This window comes from Anopheles gambiae, chromosome 2 (genome assembly GCF_943734735.2).
Source record: "Anopheles gambiae chromosome 2, idAnoGambNW_F1_1, whole genome shotgun sequence".
NCBI lineage: Eukaryota > Metazoa > Arthropoda > Insecta > Diptera > Culicidae > Anopheles > Anopheles gambiae.
The window spans coordinates 103,692,094-103,710,956 of NC_064601.1; the positions used below are offsets into that span (position 1 = coordinate 103,692,094).

General features: G+C 43.1%; 1 protein-coding gene across 4 annotated transcripts in view; it reads right to left on the reverse strand.

Moving 5' to 3' along the window:
• LOC1277220 (gamma-1-syntrophin) overlaps positions 1-18,863 on the reverse strand; it is a 55,685-nt gene that overhangs the window by 8,221 nt on the left and 28,601 nt on the right. For all 4 annotated transcript variants that reach the window (XM_061650741.1, XM_061650738.1, XM_061650739.1 and 1 more), the window contains 3 exons: positions 7,331-7,408; positions 7,065-7,220; positions 4,123-4,281 (listed from right to left, as the gene is read on the reverse strand). In XM_061650741.1, coding sequence (XP_061506725.1) covers positions 4,123-4,281; positions 7,065-7,220; positions 7,331-7,393 — 378 coding nt within the window. In that variant the 5' untranslated portion in view covers positions 7,394-7,408. The remainder of the gene's footprint in view (positions 1-4,122; positions 4,282-7,064; positions 7,221-7,330; positions 7,409-18,863) is intronic.

Here is an 18,863-nt window from a genome sequence, read left to right on the forward strand (position 1 = left end):
CGGTGGGCAATCCTTTACATCCGAAATTTCCTTCCGCACGATGAAGTTCTATGATGAATTTTTGATTCTGATTTATGAACCTATATCACTCACTCTCGCATATACATACACGCATACCTGCACATACCATAAAACACTAAATCATGTGTACTGCAACAGAGGCAGATTACATTAGACTGGATGTGGATGTGTGAAGTTTTCCAATTACAGCTAAAATTAGTGGTCCATTACTGATGAATCGAACGAACTCGAGAGAGTCGGCAGGATTACATTAAATAATACAAAAAAAACCCAGCAAACAGAGCTGTAAAAAGGTGACACACACACACATACAGTACCTGTCTGTACGAGCAAAACGTGTCATCAAAAAGCCACAAAAACACATACGGCCACAAACAGTGACCGACGGGTTCATTTATCTTGCCCGTTTGACGTTTGGCAAGGATCGGGCCGTCCTTGCTGTGGCTCACCCTTTTCCGCCCTTTGCGTTTTGCCACCCTGCAAAGATGTATGGGTATTGACACATTCGTACGTTAACTTAATTAAACGCCCACCAACACCGCGGGATGGCAAAGGTGGGAGGGAGCTTTCACGTGGGATGCACATAAAACGAAAGTAACGAAACACACACCAAAAAAAAAACTTCCAAAGGACACGAGACCGCACACGGTGGACAGAAAATAGTAAGCGCCCATTTGTTACATTTACCCTTTTGCTGGGGACATTCTGGCATCTGGGATCTTTTTGTTTTTGTTTTTTTTTCCCGTTGTTCTGCAATGACTACAATGAGCGCACACAGAGAGGACAGATGAAAACCAGGAGATTAAGTAAGCTGGTCCGGGTCGATTGGTTGAACTGAGTGACGGGACGGAGTTGAAGTTGATGCGACCTGTCCATTTCCAGTGAGGAGATTATTTCCTCCCAAGGACAATCCACTGGCAGAGGACTCTGGTGCCGCAGGTAAATGGGATAAGTTTGTAGCAGAGTTTAGCTTCCCGCACTCGCAGGTGACATCCTGTCTGCTTTGTGTTGATGTTCAATTAAAAGTACAACGATACAGCTTGATCGTTGACAAAGCACAGAGCAGGAACGGAAGCAGTCATTGGGGCGTGGAGTACATGACTTACCCATTAGGATAGAGCTCATAAAAAAAACTCTTCGATGTCCTTTTGTGCGTTCAGTGGAGTGGTGGTGAGTATCATAATTTGGATAGTAAACGGAAAGAGGTTTTATTACGTTTTGAACGATTTTCTAACGCTCTGTTGTCTGTCTTCTGGGTTTTGTGGCTCAAGAGTGAAAGGGTAATGTGTTCGTCTACTTCATGAGCGTCCGTATCGCGTAGATCTACAAGGTACACACGTAGGATATGTGGTTCTAGATTTTTGTGCTCAGCGAATTCTAATTAAAAACATAGCCTTGAATTAATTTAAATGTACTGAAGATCTTTATTGGCTGGGTTGCTGGATTTCATTGTGTCTGTGTGTTACGAAGGAAATAGTGTATGATGCATGTACTACAATATCGATACCAATATCGATCATACATTTTGATGTACAGTTTGTAGGTAAACATGATATTTCATGGTTGAAGTATGTTCAAGAACATTATATGAAGCCTTTTGTGGATCAGATACTGCGTGAAAGAGGGTTTAAAATTGGAGCCTATATATAGATCTCTGTTACAACAACGTAGAACCACCTATTTAGAAGAAGTCCTTAAAGCACAAGACTAAAGCACAAGACCTTAAGTATGCAACTCAATGCCAAATTATATCTTATATATTCTTCGTCTATGCACTCACTTTCTTCGTTATCAAACTAAATGCAACCGAACTGTTTTAGAAGTTTATTTATTTTTCTACAATTGTAATATTTATCGTTTTTTTAATTGTAATCTTGAATTTTGTGATGGGCGCATTCGGGCTGTTAGTCTTTAGACTACCTTCTGTTTTCTGCCTGTGTCTTCTGAGGCTCTCAAAATCAATTTTATGATTTGGATCGTCTGGTGTTATTCTCATGACTTGATGACTTGACCTAAGCACTGATCGGTTGATTAATTCGAAAGGTACTCCAGTCTCTTTAACCCGTATATATTTACGCAACATCCTCAACAATCATATTGTTCTTAAGAAAGAGTCCATGTATTAGTATATTAGTATATAAAGTAAACTAATGATACACAGTGCTTGGATGGATGGATGTAAAGATAAAATAGAGCAGAGTAGGTTTATAGAATTGTACGTTGTAGCGCCGGATAAGTAAGGAAGTAAGTAGGTTTGTAGAATAGATAAAATTAACCAAGAACAAACGTTATACACTTTTCATGGTCACTATGATGTGGTTCCATGGTTTAGTTAGTTAAGGATGAGCAATGTACATAGGAATTTTACTTCAATAATTAAAATTAACCTCACTGCAATCAAAAACTTTGTTACTTTTTTACGAACCCAAGTGGACCATTTCGGAATGTTCCATTTTTGGCAACGTTACTGCCTCATCCTGAAGAAAACATACCTTCCCATACCACCGACCAAGCAATTAGCGATTTCGACCAAGATAGCTGACCGACCGAATAAACGGTCCCTTTTAAGTTGTCGACGATGGTTTAATTTGTCACCCGGAAGTTTTCAGACGAAATCTTCTTTATCTGGCTCAATAAAGGACCTTTTTTTGCTTTATCTCCGAAATTGGGATAAACGAAAAAGAAAGCAGGAAGTATGAAAAACACACACACACAAAACCCCCAGATTTACCTGTTTGTTCAAATGACCTCGCAAATTAATTCGTACGACAACGTACAACGTGACAATATTGCGATCCAAATGTCGTCATCGCGGGGACAATTTCAGAAATAAAAGGATGGAAAAGAACAAAGCAACAATCTTCCGGCTTTTGGGTTTCGGAAATTTTTAAATTTAATTGTAAGCCCATTCTGTAAGCCCGCTGTGGTTACAGGGAAAAGTGAAATGTTTCGTCCAACCCCAACGTTTGCAATCCGTAGAGAGATTAACCACATTTTCCCCGGTTCCGGAAAAGCTTACTTTGGTTCAACCATTGGGGTTGGTTTGCTCTCTTTTAGAGCAGTTGTTCTCCGGTGTAATACGCGTCCGTGGTTTGAAACAAAACACATACATACACATACACAGTACGGTTACTTGATGCCCGGAAACGGGAAGTATTCTTATTACTTGCCGGAAATCCTCCGTTTTCAAGCAGGCAGCGAAAGCTACAGCAGTTTGTGTGTGTGTGTGTGTGCTCCAAGAGAATCAATTTTGTTGCCTTGGTTGGCGCTGATTGGCCGCTGTTGAAAAGCTGCAAAATGATCCTGATTATTTTTAGGCAACAGTTCGTAGCAGGAGTAAAATGAAAAACAAAGAAATGTTTTTCGCGGAAGGCCTGGAAGTAACAAGGAATGGAAGCACAAAGCTTGAAACAAATCAGGATTAAAATAATTTCCCCCCCTTGCCAGGGCTTCCGGGCTTTCCTTTCATATTTCCGTTAAAATCCAGCTTGTGGGCCTTGGTTTTTGGATAGGTCGCACGGGATGAGACGCAAAACTTTCACAAGACAGGGACTCATTTATTTATCCCATTCTAATTGGGTTGAATTGTTGAGGAATAAATTTCAATTTCCGAACGGGCCGGAGTTTTGGGTTTGTGTGTGCTGATAGCTATCAACAAGCGGACGGTGTTTCGCTTGTTGGTGAATCATTTACCACTTGCTTTCTGTACTCGAATAATCCTTTTTAGTGAAGCCGACATTGTGTTTGTGCAGCATAACAAGAAAATTCCCCAAACGGAACACGATGTTGCCGACGCTCCCAGTGAGCTCCCCATACATTACGTAGGTATGTACAACACTGCTTATCGATATTACCGTCACCGGTACCTTGCTCGCTGACGTGTATGCTAACAGGTTTCCTTGCCCCCTCATCGGGGGCATTCTATCTTTAGGTCACCCGGGCGCCTTCCTTTTTTTTGGGGTAGCTTTTAAAGTGAAGGAAGCGAAAGAAAAACCCACATCCAACCCAAACGCATAGATCCCTGTGGTGCGATAAAAACTGGTGTCTCCCGGCCACTGCCACCACCGCCACCAGGACACCAACGGTGACAGGTGCGCTTACCTTGATGATGGCATCGCCAACAAACAGCTGACCTGTTGCGTCGGCCGCCTGGTCCTTGTAGATGCGCGATATCAGTATCGGCAGCTTGTGTTCGGCGCCACCCTTTATGCTGAGTCCGAGTCCTCCCACCTTCTGGCGCGTGATCTGTACCATGCGTTCCTGCGCGGGGAAAAAAGAGAGAAAGCGAAATGATGAATATCGGGCTGAACTTTCGACGGATTGCTTCCGTTCGCTTTAGAATGCTGTGGTGTTGTTGTAACAGGAAAGTAAACATGTCATCATTAATTTTCACTGGTAAGAGGATTCTTTGCTTGGGATCCGAATAAATTGTAGGCCACGGGTCCGTACGTGATATGGTTGAGATAGCAGACTTGAGATAGCGTTGCGTTGAGCTAGAAATCTGGATGGGTATTCCCAACAGAGGTAACATGCGATGAAAAGTAGGGTGAATAGTGAGGAACATGTTATTTTTATATTCTGTGTGTTATTCCGACGACAAATTTCAATTCTTTTCTTAGAAAATGGCTATAAAATTGCAGTAAATGTATACTCAGTATTTAAAAACAGGCAAATTAAAAACTAACAACGAGTTCAGCTTTTTTATACAAGGTGTCAGCATCATACCTGAGTGGTTGAGAATTCATAGGCAAAATCATATTTCCATTTCACATGATTATATTATCTAAAAAATCAAATAAGTTGACCATTCTCTGTAAAGCTAATAACAGGTTAGTATTTAACCCCAAGACCATCATTTCTCGGATTTCATAAATCTCTGCCTATCTAACCTCTACCAGCATCGATTTGCTAATGATTGCAAAAGTCACAGTGCATAAATCGTGAAGCTGTAATCGATCCTTTCGTTCGGTTTATCGACTAATTAACCTCCAGCTGTTGCTCGTGCAAACAAGACGCGTGTAAAAGCAACCATCAATGCATGATAATTAGCAACTCTCCTTTCACTCTTGGCCAATGCAAATACATATGTTGTTTACAATTACAGTACCAACACCAACTTCATCCCATAAAAATCTGCATTTAAATAAACACACACAATTGGTTGACTAGCAGGCTGGTCGGATGGTACGGCCAGCTCTCTGCTTAGGCTGTACCAGCACTATTATCTCCGGGGTGATAATGTAATCATATGGTTGTGTGGCCATCAACAAAGCACACTGGGGTACAGCCACCCAATGCACTCCAGTTGCGTTCAATTTTATTTTATTTGCCAGCAAATGCTCACGCGCAAGCCCGAACAACAACGTTTAGGTAATTGGTTTGGTGCATTGGGTTATCTCATTCTCGGCCACCACACTGGGTCTGTGGTGTAAGAAAACACTTTGGCTGCTGAGAAAGATGTCCAACCCGCAGTCGCGTTGGAATGCCGAGCGAGAGGCGAGGAACAGAAAAGAAAAACCGGTGCCAAAGCGATAATTAGTTTTTACGGCCACCAATCGACTAATGTGGTATCGGTTTAATGGGACCCAAACGATTAGTCGAGAGTGTGTGTGTGTGAGTGTGTGTGTGTGGTGTAAAGCTTTTTCATGCCGGCATCAATGACACTGCAGCAGGAGGTGGTAGGAGGCAGTTCCATTCCTCCCCGTCTGTTGGTGGACCACCACGAATTCGCTCGTCCTAAACAGCCCGCGGCGGTGTGTTGCTTGGCCAGTGTCGGCGTTTTGTTTTCGTCATGTTTTCTCGGTCATGTTTGGTTTGTTTTTGGTTTTCGGCAGAGCAGAGTAGAGAAATTTGCCGCCAACTTTCAACGCGAGATTAAGCTTATCTCACATTAGCTTTAATCATAAAAAACACTCACTCACTCATGTATGCGTAACCTACTTAAGCTGAAACTGCCGAAAATATCGATGAAGAAGACCGCTACGTACACAAGTCGCTGGCGATTTGGTATGACCTTTTTATTGATTCGAGAGGTTAATAGATTGTACTGCCCGGAAGGCAAAACGTGCCACTCGCTTACGCATTTCTAGAAAGTCAATAATGGCAACCGAAAGCATAATAAACGTCGGTTCTGTTATCAGCTGTTTATTGTTTGTACTGCGTGAGTGGAGTTGAAATGGAGCTAACATTGCGCAAAATGAAAACAGTGCGATCTTCCAGTGGCTTTGCTTAGGATAGATTATTTTCCTCAAAAGGTTCACCAATTTCATAAGACTTTGTGAATATAATTTATATTGGATCATTTACAAAGAAGGTAAATTTTATGAGTGCTTCTTACGTTCAAAAATGCACATTTTTAACTATGTTTTTGCCAATATTTAGACTTGATTGGTATCTTTATCACAGCTTCAATCTTCAACAGAAGACTCATAAATACATTTACACAATGGCACTGACAATATACCTATGTCAATTTGAGAATTTGTAATATTTTTATATATTCCAAAAACTAGAAGGAAAGTAGTCCAAAAGCACTAGAACAATGTTGCCCTTCTTCTCAAGGTGCAAACTTATCATTACAAGTTTTCTTTATATTCCACAAGTGAACCTTTCTGGATGCAACAAAGACAGTAGTTTTTTTAATCATATATGAGTATAGAACCGGAGAGATGTGAAACAATTACAATAAATGATGGATGTTTCAATAAATTGGGGTTTTGAATGATCAGTTACGTTTTTTGCTACATTCGAAAGCTTTCATTATACTCAAGATGTTCTGTTTTTGGAGCAATATTGTGAAATTCCAGTGAAACCTGAAATATCTCAAAATCTTGGTATATCCTTAGCTATTCTAGCTTTGTCGCAAACAGCGATGATCTGCGATCAAAACTGAAAGATGAGGAGGAGTACTTTACGAAATTGTTTGGAATAATACATACAGGAGCATAAACAAAAATGTTACAATCTTTCAAGAAAACATCATTAATAAAGAACATCACAAAACATCGTATGAATTATTCAGAAAATACGGCTTGCCTCCTCACCTTAGACTCGATCGGCGGATGTGTGGCGTTGGTGGGCGTCGGTGCGGGTGTGGTCGTGTCCTGCTTCTGGATCGTGATCATCTCCATCGACAGATGGAGCCGGGCGAGCTCTGGTTTGCTTTTGCCATCGCTGATCATCACCATCCCGGTGCGGGTCTAAAACGAGTAGCAGCAGTGAGCGATAAAACCCATATCATACCATCCCGATCGACAGCACGTATCGCGCAGTACTGTCGTTCGAACGCGCGCCCCTCGTCGCTACTTACCTTCAGATTCTGATCAACTTTCTCTTCGATCGGGGTCGCCATCTTGGACGCGTTGATCTTCATATTTTGCCGGACAGTCTAAGGAAAGGAGCAGAGAAAAGCAGAGAAAAACATATTACTACATGGAGAAGGATTGGAAAAACTCCCGCCCGCTTTTCGTGCCATTACGTGTGCCATACCGCTGTCCCACACTGCATTGCACCCAACCGACCCGGTGGGGGAGGGCAGCAACGATCGATCAGATTGTAATTAAAATTTTATGAGCAAAGTTTTGCACCGGGCAGCTTTAAAATGGAGTTTCGAGCCGGCCTTGCAATGGAGCTAATATTCTTCGGCACGATTGTTCGTGTTGGGCCTTTCCAAGTACGAAAACGCGCACCATCCCCATCCCTCCGGGTGAAGCGTGACGCGGCTACGCGGAAGAAGCTGATTAAACTTAGTCAATTTTTCATCGCCTGGCTGGCCCTTCTCCCCGCGTACGGATCGGCTCGAGCGATAGTAGAAAAATGGGCTACGCCTTTGGCCCGCTCAATGGTCACGAGCGAAGCTTAGATCGGAACTGTTTACCCCTTTTTGGGGAAGGTTAGTTCTTCGGCCAGCGGCACGCACTCTATCAAAAACCGATTGCTGGCAGTATCGATTGACTGCAAAATGTTGCATGCATCGTGGAACAACAAAAGAAAAACAACCAACAGAGGAACCTGCTAATCGATGGATCTTAACACAGCAACAGCAAAACAAAAAGTAGTACGAGCAAAATCGGACACAAAATTAACACATTTTTCTAACCCTCATTTTATGGCCGACCACCTCGGTGTGGTGGAATAAGTATGATTAAATATAGATTACGATACGCTTTTCCGCAGCTAATTTCATCCAGCCAATCATCCGTAACGGGCGAGCGAGAGGGGAGCTTTGCCTAATTCCCGTGGCAAACGCTTGCCCGGGAAGAGTTTGCGAGCCGTTTCGGGAGGAAGACAGGGAAAACATAAAGAGGTGAGCAAATAAATGCTAGAGCGCCTCTCCCAGGCAGGAAGACGCTCTGTCCGGGGAGATGAATGGTGGTGCAAAATGAATGAAATAATTACACTAAAGTGTGTTGATGGGCAGAAGCACAAACACACACACACACACACACACACACACACATCTCTTTTCCAATCCACCCGGATCCGATTCATCAATTTGAGCGCGTGAGGAAAAGAAGTGCTGGGAAAGAGAAGGAAGGAACTCAACTACCGTGAACCCCAGCATCTCGTGCCTTTGCGAGGAAACTCACCGCAACCCACACAACTCGAACACTCGGCCCAGACAAACTGGCTCGCTCCGTTTTAATGGCAAGAAATTCATCTTGATAATCATTATTAACTTCGCCGTTTTTGCTTCGATCTCGCCAAACGTGGTGCGGTGTGGCCAACGCGGCAAACGCTGCTGATGAGCTGCTGCGGAACGCAACTGCCTGCCAGGCTGCTGTGGCCAGGCGCATTAGCTGCCTTGTGGAGCTTAAGATGTAATTGCTATTCGTATTCGTATCACGGGAAGAGACAGTGAATGTGTGGCGGTGGTGGTAACGCTTTGCATGATGAAATGAAACTAGTCATTTTAGGTGAGCTGCACTCTAAACCCGGTCATCCTGTGCCGGGGGTGCGAATGAATCGTGTGGCTGCCGTGGCGGAGGGCCGATAGTCAAACATGTTCCGTTTCGACAACAGAAAACACAAACCACCGCCGAGCTCATTTGTTCGACAGAATGGTGGGAAGGAGGGGAGAGGGGGGGGGGGGGAGCTGGGGGGATGTAATTGAAAATTAATTAAAAATTACATAAACGCTTGATCGACCGATCGTGTAATCGTTGAAGGGGGACTTTGGTGGTTGGAGGTTTTCCTCCGGTGTACGATTGACTTGTTCGTGCATAATTATTAGTACGCTGGGTTAACAATTATCACTTTCTAGTTCTGCCGGCTGCAGGATGGGTGGATGATTAGCATAGCACCTAGCTGCTCTGACGGGGCAGGGTTTTCCCGTCTCGTGCAAGAATAAGGGTGAGCTTATAGAACATTTCGAAGCTGATGAGTGATCATTTGATGACTTATGTTTTACTGACCAAGCAAGGATCGGATAACGCTTTTTAATTAAACATAATACACCGTTTTCGAGCATAAATAAGCAATATAAAGCTTTTAGTTGAACAATGTTCAAGTGCAGCTTAACATTGTTTACTTGTGCTCGAAAGCGGTGTAACACATCATCGCGTGTAGAAGCTGAAATTTTCTTCTCTAGCGATGGTAATATAGCATCACAAAAGCATGAATTTATTCGGAGTGTAAGATTTAGAATGGCGAGTCTAGTCTTTTACTCACTCATGTAGCATGAGAAATCGTTGTGAGTGAATTGATAGTTGGTACGGAGAGTTAATTCACTGATTGCGATCAAACTATAGAGACAGATTTGGATCTCACCAACGGTGAATGATTTGCTCGTCTCTTCTACAGCAAAGAATTAACAAACTCTCTCATTTTAGGTCATAATGCTAATCAATATAACACAAAACACATCGTTTCAACCCTCAAAAACATTCATAGTCTATGGACAAGAAAAATTACACGTAAACGTATCGAAAACGGGACAAAAGGAAGTCTCAAAATCTCAAGTAAGGAATTGCCTGTGTTGAAAGACATTGCTTGTGATTTGTAATTTAATTCTACAAATGACTTTAACGTTTCAAATTTTTTTGTTGGCTGTATGTTTCGTTTCAAAATTATACTTCCCGTGTTTACTGTTTAATAAGGATAAAAAATACAGTCTGAGAAGCCCTGTATATGATGACTTTTCTGGAACGAACCTCACTCTCCCTCAGAAGGCTCGAACGATACGATGGCAATTAGTAGAGAAATTATGTTGTACAGATAATTTAATCCTGTTTGTAAGATCATAACAAATCGGCACAAGGCAAAAGAGAACATTAACTATTTGTTAGAAAAGATAGCTTAAACGAGAAAGCGTACAGCAATTGATCAATTTAATTTGAGTGTAAATATTGTTGTGATTTGGCAAAACGCTTATAATAAGCACCAATCGTTATCGTCAGAGAAAGAGCTAGAATAAACATCAGCACAAAACACCCGTCAGCCGTTAAACGGTGCAATTTGCCGTGAGCTGTTTCCCGGTTTGCGGTCGTTTAAAGCTCAACGAATCGTTTCATTATCCGTTAAATTGTATCCCAGTGTAATTTATGGAGCTTATCAAGCAAACACATACACACAAAAAAAAAACCATCCACCATCCAATTTCCGATGACGCCTCCTTTTTTACGTTCGTCCGAAGATGGTCCACGAAAAAAGGAGTTCGAAAACCGATAAAGCGGACGATCATCCTGATGAGTCTTCTTTCGCCCTTGCAGGCTGTAGCAGTGTTTGTAATGAGTTGCAGCACTTGTGAAAATTTTACTCATTAATCAATTTGATCACGAACGAAACCCCAGCTCCCATGCATTCGAGTGTGTGTGTGTGTAAGATGGGCAAAAGCTTGCAATGGAGCGCGCTTGAAACCTACTGGGTGGGTTGTCGTTTGGATGTTTCACCTTTTGCGCAAAAAAAAAATGAAAGGAAGGTCTTTCGCAAAACCTGCCCCGAAACTGATACGGTTCTTCATCATGTTTGTCTTTTCATTTTTTTTGTTCACCCCATGCCCCACAAACCAAACCTAGTTGTCCCAGTTTTCTTAGCCTTTACGTCTGATGATTGTTTTTGGGGTTTATCATAACAAAATCATCGGGTATCGGAGGTCCCTGGTCCTGCCCGAAGATGCCTTGACCGATGGTTTGCTATCTCAGCAATCCAATCGAGAACATCACAATCAACTGGTCAGCGGAAGCGGAAAGGGGATGGAGGACTAAAGCGGAAAACCAAATAAATATTCTTCTAGGGCGGTCGTCCTTTAACCATGACCCAAAAATTGGGCGCACGTTGCCGATCGAACGGTGTGTGTGTATGTAATGGAGAAATACAGGGTTAGGCTTTCCGATATTGAGCAGATATGGGAGGGAGTTTGCAAAGAACACCCAAATCCTTCCTTCCCGCATCGTAATCAAGTGTTCTCAATCAGTAGAAGTGGATCAGCGCGATTTGATAAATATTTGAAGTTGAAGCCGGTTATGGATTTGCTTAAGCAAGCCGTACATAAATATCGAGCTTTTCGGTGGGGCTCTTTTGGGGAGCATATCGCAACACAATGTAAATATCTTTGTAAATTGTATTTAAACACAGTGCAGCCATCCTCGCTCGAATGGTGAAGCGAAGCAACTTTGTGTCGCACTGTTAGAGTGTGCTCAGGGGAACTGTTTTCCAAGAAGCGTCTCAAGGACTGCAAACCTTTTTTCGGCACTCGGCTCCCCCTGGGCGCGCTCTCAGTGGCTTATGATATATTGGGGCCATGGGTTGCGTTTTGCTGGACCTCTTTTTGGTTCGTTCCTGCAAAACCCTCCTAAAAACCACCCGTTGAGTTTGGTGGATTGAAGTTGGGGAATTTGGAGCACACACAGTTGCATGTGGCTGGATGACACGGTGCGCCGTATGGATTTACTTCCTTCTTCCATCAGTCTCCCCGGAATGTGGACCATTTTTTGTAAGCTCACCCCCGTTTTGGAAGGGTATCCATATAGCAACAAAAAATCAAGCTAGCTCCTGCTGCGAAGCTTCCCATACGGTCTTGAATGCTTCCGAGAACACACTTCCATCCCGTTTGCCGATGCCGATGCTGCACCAAGCGATTGATCTTAGATGGTTAAAGCCCCGGCTCGCGGGATGATGGCAATTGTTTTGATATGCTTTCTGCAGGCACATACGCGAGCACCGGAGCTTGCCATATCGCTGCCGTGTGCCGGCAATCGAGAATCCGCGAGTGAGCAATATTTTCAGCACAATGAATAATAAAAAAGAATACCGGCTGTGCGGAGAGTAGCGAGCAAATGAGTTTGTGAGTGGTGTTCTGAGGTGGATATGAAGGTTTTTTACTCTGTTGTTTGTGGAGGAAGTTTTCGTTGTTTTCGTTGTTGAGAGCTTCAAAGTTTTATACACCAACAGTATCATAATTCTTTTGAATTGTATCGTTTGCAAATGGTTATTTTGCTTTCTGCTGATTGTCAATTTGTGTGCGAAGATGATTATTATACTTCCATATGACGACGAATACAATAAATAATATAAAAAGATGCTGGGTCTTAAAGTTGTAGCTAAAATAAGGCTTAATAGATATGGTTTTCCAAACATTTCATAAGATTGTTCTAAACTTTTATAAGATAAGATACGATTAGTTGCTTCATAGCATTAGAAAGATCCGTAAAATATCATATAAACTCTGAGGTATTTCATGTTTCATATTGACTACGTTACTTTTCAACGTATTTGAAGTAAACACAAAAGGTTTTATTTTAACATAAAGACATTGTAAGCTTTACTGAAACGAGCATGCAGTGAAAAATGTTCAACATTGCAATGCTTTCTGTGTTATCCTCGCTCTACTTTCTCCCTAAAACGCTATTTTCTGCTGTTACTGAAAATGTCCTGTGGGTGTTCATTTGCAACACGCTGCGCTACAAGCAAACGCGAATAACTACTGTCAGGATGGTTAGGATTTGTCAGCCAAGTCAGCAGCGTACGAAGGACGCACCATACGAACGAACAAACGAACCTACTCCCAGCAGACCCAGTCTCACTTGGCATTCGAGTGGGGGGGGCGGGGGGGGGGGAGCGTTAGTGCAAGCCCCAAGCTCACACCCACAGCTGAGCTTATTGCGAGCCTTTCGTCAACGTTGCTAACGCCACAGGGCTGCACATCGCGTACTGCACAGTTGCGCTGAACCGTGCCATCCTACCGCCGATGGCTGCTGGGAATGCTTCATCATCGCGATTCCAGTTCGAGTGGGATCAGAAGCAACTGGAGAAAGACAACAACAAAAAATGCTCCGAAGCAACGCGCCTGTCAATGGGTGCATCGATTTCGAGGCAATTTTATGGCTTGTGCGCCCGCGTAGGAGCCGCAAAAGGGCTGCAAACTTTGACACATCTGCGGGCCATCCGTCCGTTTTTAGCGAGGAGCAGCGTTGGTTTTTGGTTCGACATCCCACGCCACACATGACCTCACCGAGGGTGTGCACCGCTGAGACAGCACATCCATCCGTTCGCGTATCGCATGGGTGGGTAATTTACACCTTCAAATTGTACCGTGCGTTGGGACCGTGTCGGTTGGCCGTTTTGCTCGTATTTCTTCGTGTGATGCAGTAAGGAGGCGAATCGGGCGATGAAGCAATAGATTGAATATTGTAAGTACAGTAACCTCCCATTCTCCCCCCGCGGATACTGTAAACCTAAATGGGGGAAGGTTTGGGAATAGCAGCAACAAAAAAGTGGCTGAAGGGAAATAAATTACATTTGCAGTGTGAAAAATTACTTCTGCTCGATGAGTAACTCCCAGGAACTGCCGGCCGCCTCCGTTACCAGCAGCAGTACACTGGAAGCACACTGGTTGGCTGCAGGTCATAGATCGTTTGGAAGCAGAACGAGACCGAGACGCTTCAACGGCAATAAAACACGGCGACACCATCGACGACATCTCATCGCTTCATCAACTGGCGCGCATTTACAGTAACCAACCAACACCTCACCCATTACAGATGTTACCGATGGCAAAAAGATCCCGCTGATAATGTATACTGCGATACGTGGTGTACGAAAGGCATGCGGGTGGTGTGGGGAAATACCCCTCGTGTGCTATTTTCTAGGTCAGTAGGGGTTTTTTTGTGCTCTCGCATCCCCGCATTCGCAGCTGCATTGGTTGAGGAAGAATTGTATGTGGCAACTTGCTATGGGATGTTTGCAGCAGCAGCAGCAGCAGTAGCTGCAGTGGGAGCAACATCAGCATGCAGAGGGTCTGGTGCTATCGCCCCACACCATCAGCAGCGGCAACGGTAGTATCAGCATCATCGTGATCGCACCCGGGCATCATTAGTGTTGCCCGGATGCCGCCGTTCGGCCTGTGGTGGTGGCCACTGTCGGTCTTTGTTTGTTCGTTTGTTTCGGGAAAAAAGCTCAACTTGTCCTACCTCTCTCTCTCTCTCTCGTTGCTAGAGTGCGATGCTTTTTCAGCTTATGATGTATTGCTATTTTTATCACTGATTTCATACAACACTTTGGAACAATTCGTGTCCGCATTGTGCCGGTTGCCGGTTTGTTAGGATGGGAATAGAACAGTCGCCCAAGGGGGTTTTAAACCGTGGCCGAACGGTTGAGGTAGACTTTGGGCGGGCAGACTATACATACGGAATGTTTGACTTTGTGCTTTAAAATAGGCGTGAGATTACCGTTGTATGAGTAACTGAACCAATAGTTTTACGTTAAAATAGGGGTTTGGATATTTTCTATGCAATTTAAAATACCCAAAAAACCTCCTGAACAATACGAAAAAGTTTGAGAAATTTGATGGACAAACAATTGTACGGTTGTTTGGTTTGAATATTTGATTTGATATACTTTTATACTTGTATGTGTAATTTGATGAATATCAGGGAATAATAACCAACATAACATGGTAAAACATAAATAGAAACACTCAAAAACTAAACGTATCTAAAACAATCGTTTAAGCATTTAGTATAGAAGAAAATAATAAAACAAAAATGCAGAAGCAGCAAAGAAGCATAAGCAAAAAAATGAGACGAATAAGACGAAAATCACATAAAAAGAGAAGAAATCTAAGGAAGATTGGTTTTGCCATGATGCTGTATAGAATTGGAAAAATAATGAACGAAGAGTAAAAATGACATACCAACTAACATATCAGAAATCCTTATTTATATTAAAAAAAAGTAGATTTAATGAAAGACACATAGATTTTAAATTTTAAATATCAGATTTAGATTGGGAAAAAATGAAATAAGAGAAAAAGGGAAAGTTATATCATGTGTATTATACATATCATTGAAGTTTTTAGCTATCAGTAGAAGTATAGAAACAAAATACATGAGTAAAGCAAAACACAACACCAAAAAATCACAATCAGTTAAAAACGCGAAAGAAAGATTTCATAAACATTTATCAATATTAATTTTATCAATTGTCTTCCTGTTTTTTGCTCGGTTTGGATACAGATGTCGGAGTTATGTCTTAAATTAACGTTTAGACATCGTTTCTCCAGTTTTTGGCTATTCAACCCCAACTTTTCCTATTTTACTGCCACTGGGCTACCCTTTGACCCGGCTCCTTGGGGGATATGGGTGTGCCTAGTTGACCTAGTGATATTTTCCCACACCTCGCTACCCATTAGAGGCATCTGTTTCTCCCTGCAACACACAGCCACACGGAAAAAAGGCAAACTCGCGAAAAATTTCGCTATGACGTCGGTGTGTCGGTATCCTCACGAGTCCTCACGAGCAAGCGAACTAGCTGGCAGAGTGCGATATTATACACGCTCAGTATCGATGATGTACGATCTGTTTTGTGACGCTGCCGTGTCCCGGGCACGAGTAAGGCCGCCTCGCAGTTGCATCCAGCCGCGGCGGACGGATGTTTGGATGTAGCGAAGTGCCGGAAAACAAAAACGCCTAACAACTGTTTCAACACCCCGTCGTTCCGGGACAGACTAACAAAGGGCATGGAAACGGAAAGAAATAAAAAAGCGAATGCTGCTGCAGCCAGCCAGAAGGGGTCACGCTTTCCCATGCATCGCTCCGTTGCTGCCACTTTGTCTTTTGCGTCTCTGTAGATCAGGGTTTGTGCCGCTTTCGGTGTACAGAACGCCCATGTGAGTGTTTACTTTTCTCCGTTCTATCGCCGTAAAGTCATCGTTTTTACTTTTCTTCACCCTGCGCTGCTTCACATTTACAACATCAAATGGGAAGAAGTGCAATATGTGCACATGGATGTGCACGGCTACACTGCAGAACGGTAACAGTGGGAGATAACGAAACGAAACGAAAAGACAAAAAAACCGTGTCCCAATAATATTCCGTTGAAAGACCGGACGAAGCAGATAACTAATTCGATGTACGCGACCATCGTGGGAAACAATTGTAACGCGAAGAGAGTGAGACGGAGCGTGTGTGAGCGTACTGTCTGCCCTGCCGATGCTGGACGCAAAACTACGGCAAGCATATCGGGCAGCAATCGAAGCAACATGACAATACACGTCGACGACATCCGTTTGACCTCTCCCTCAGCGGGACCGGCACCAGGGCTGCAGGGCTCTTGCATGGCGACTGCTACACATACAGCCGATAGGATACAATGTTGTTGTTGATTTCCTACATTTAAAACCCACTTTCCAGACACAAACAAGCGCAGCATATCACCCGCATATATTGTGTATCAATCGGTCCGCGATCGCTTTGAATGGTTGTACACAAATTGTGCAAACAGATGGACACAGCTGTTGTTTTCTTTTGGAGTTTGGAGCCGGGCTAGCAACGGCTTTGTAGCAGCAGCAGTTGATTCAGGCATTTCGCATTTGCGCTTGCTACCGCAAAAGGTGTGCGAAAGATGAATCAGACAGTCGTCGTCTCCCAAGCCGTAAGGCGATTGGTAGTTTTAGGAGAGTAGGGAATGATTTATAGTTGAATTTGGCTGCTTGTTGCTTTGCATTGATGTTCAATTTGGGTTATGATTCATTTGGGGATTTGTGCGGGGTTCGAGTTTTGCATTCAGTGTTATGCTACTCTTCTTGGTTGTGTTTTAATGGAGTTTTATTTCGCTCTTTCAACAAAAATCGTTCATTCAACATTAACATAAAAGCATTATGCAACAGAAAGTGAAAAAATATCAAACACATGGTCTTTAAATTAATATTGAACAAGTCATGGAGGGTACGTTACTCTTGTCTGTTACTTTTTACAGGGTGCTTCAATTGTGTTATGGTTGTTTCTCGTATTTTTTGGGTTCATCTCACACTTTAATGAGCGTTTCCCAGATTTGGAGCCAAAAAAAAAAAAATGTGAGAAGCATCCAAAAATTCTTGGGAGTTTATCATTAAACCATTGAAAACCACTGTATGTTAAAATCTCATCAGTTTACTGCGTATTAAGCTTACAAATAAGAAACATCGTAAAATACTTAAGCGTATTTTTGTTCATTAAAACTTTAATTATAAGTGTGTAACTCCGGAGACAGTAAGAGGACCAATTTCTAGCTTTATCCACCAAATGAGTTTGTATGTTTTGTGTGTATGCATGTATACGACCCTAAAGGCGGAACGGAAAACCCTGCCAACGGGAAAGCTCATGCCCATTTCTTTAACTCGTGTCAGCGTACGATCAAACTATAAAGTAGTTTACATAGTGAACACAATGCACAGAGCTCATGATTACCATCACTATTTGTATGCTAATAGAGCCACAACCCTCCGCTCCACAAATGCACACATATACCGCTCACAATTTCAATTTCTTTCACTTATTTTTCCAATCGTTTCTCGATGCATCGCGCGTTTGCTGCGAGCAGAAGGAGCTCCGCATCGATCCGTTTTTGGGGTGAACAATTTCAATTTACATTTTAGACAAACTATAAACCAACTCAAATGCAAGGAAAAGAAAAAAAATAATATACGGAATCATTTCTCATTCAGCACTACGGACTCGCTTGAAGTAACCCTACGAAATGCCCCGGTACTTAACATATGCCCGCAACACAAAAGCGATCAAGTGAGGAGCGATCGATTAAAGCGAGGTTCGGAAGCGAAGCAGAAGCGAAAAACAAGCAGCAAACTGAGTGCCGGACCCGTCAAGCAAGAAGGGGTTTTTTTTTAATGTGCAGCTACTGCCAGGCAGTCCACGTGGTGCACGCGGTGCAATAATCATCGTCAGATCTATCCAATGCGTGTGAGCAGCACGATATGCAGCAGCTTTTGCGCTTCTGCGCTCGGGTGTCGGCTCACCTAGACATTAAGCAAATGCACAACATATGTGGGGCGCGGAAGCGAAACATTACCATCACCACCACCATCATCATCATAGGTCATGCTCATGTTGCATATCGTATGAAAAGGAGGAGCAGAAGAACACAAAAAAAAAACAACAACACAAGCTTCCCTTTTCCTACATTTGCTGCTCTACACCCTTACCTGCAATCACCTTGACGAAATGAAAGTGCTACGGGTGTTACGGGTGCGATAAAAAGAAAAGGTGACGATAACATTCGAGCAAAAGCGCACCAATGTATATCACACACCATCATTCCTGCCCTGCGAGTGTATTTATTTTCTTTCTGTTTTTTTGTGTGTTCCATTTGCTACACTGCACTGCACCTCGTTATCTTGTGCTGCTCCGGTTCATCTCCATGCCATACCGCGGAGGTTGTGCTTACTTTAATTCATCACAAAAACGGCGTTCAAAGTGGCACTTCAGACTTTCGGAGTGGGAAGCGGTGGGAAATAAAAACCGAAACACGAAACGCGCATGAATGAATGGTCCCTGCGTGTAAAGGGAGGAAGAATGCACCACCACAGAGGAAGGAGGGAAGCAAAGCAGCTAGCAAAGCAAAGAAACCGG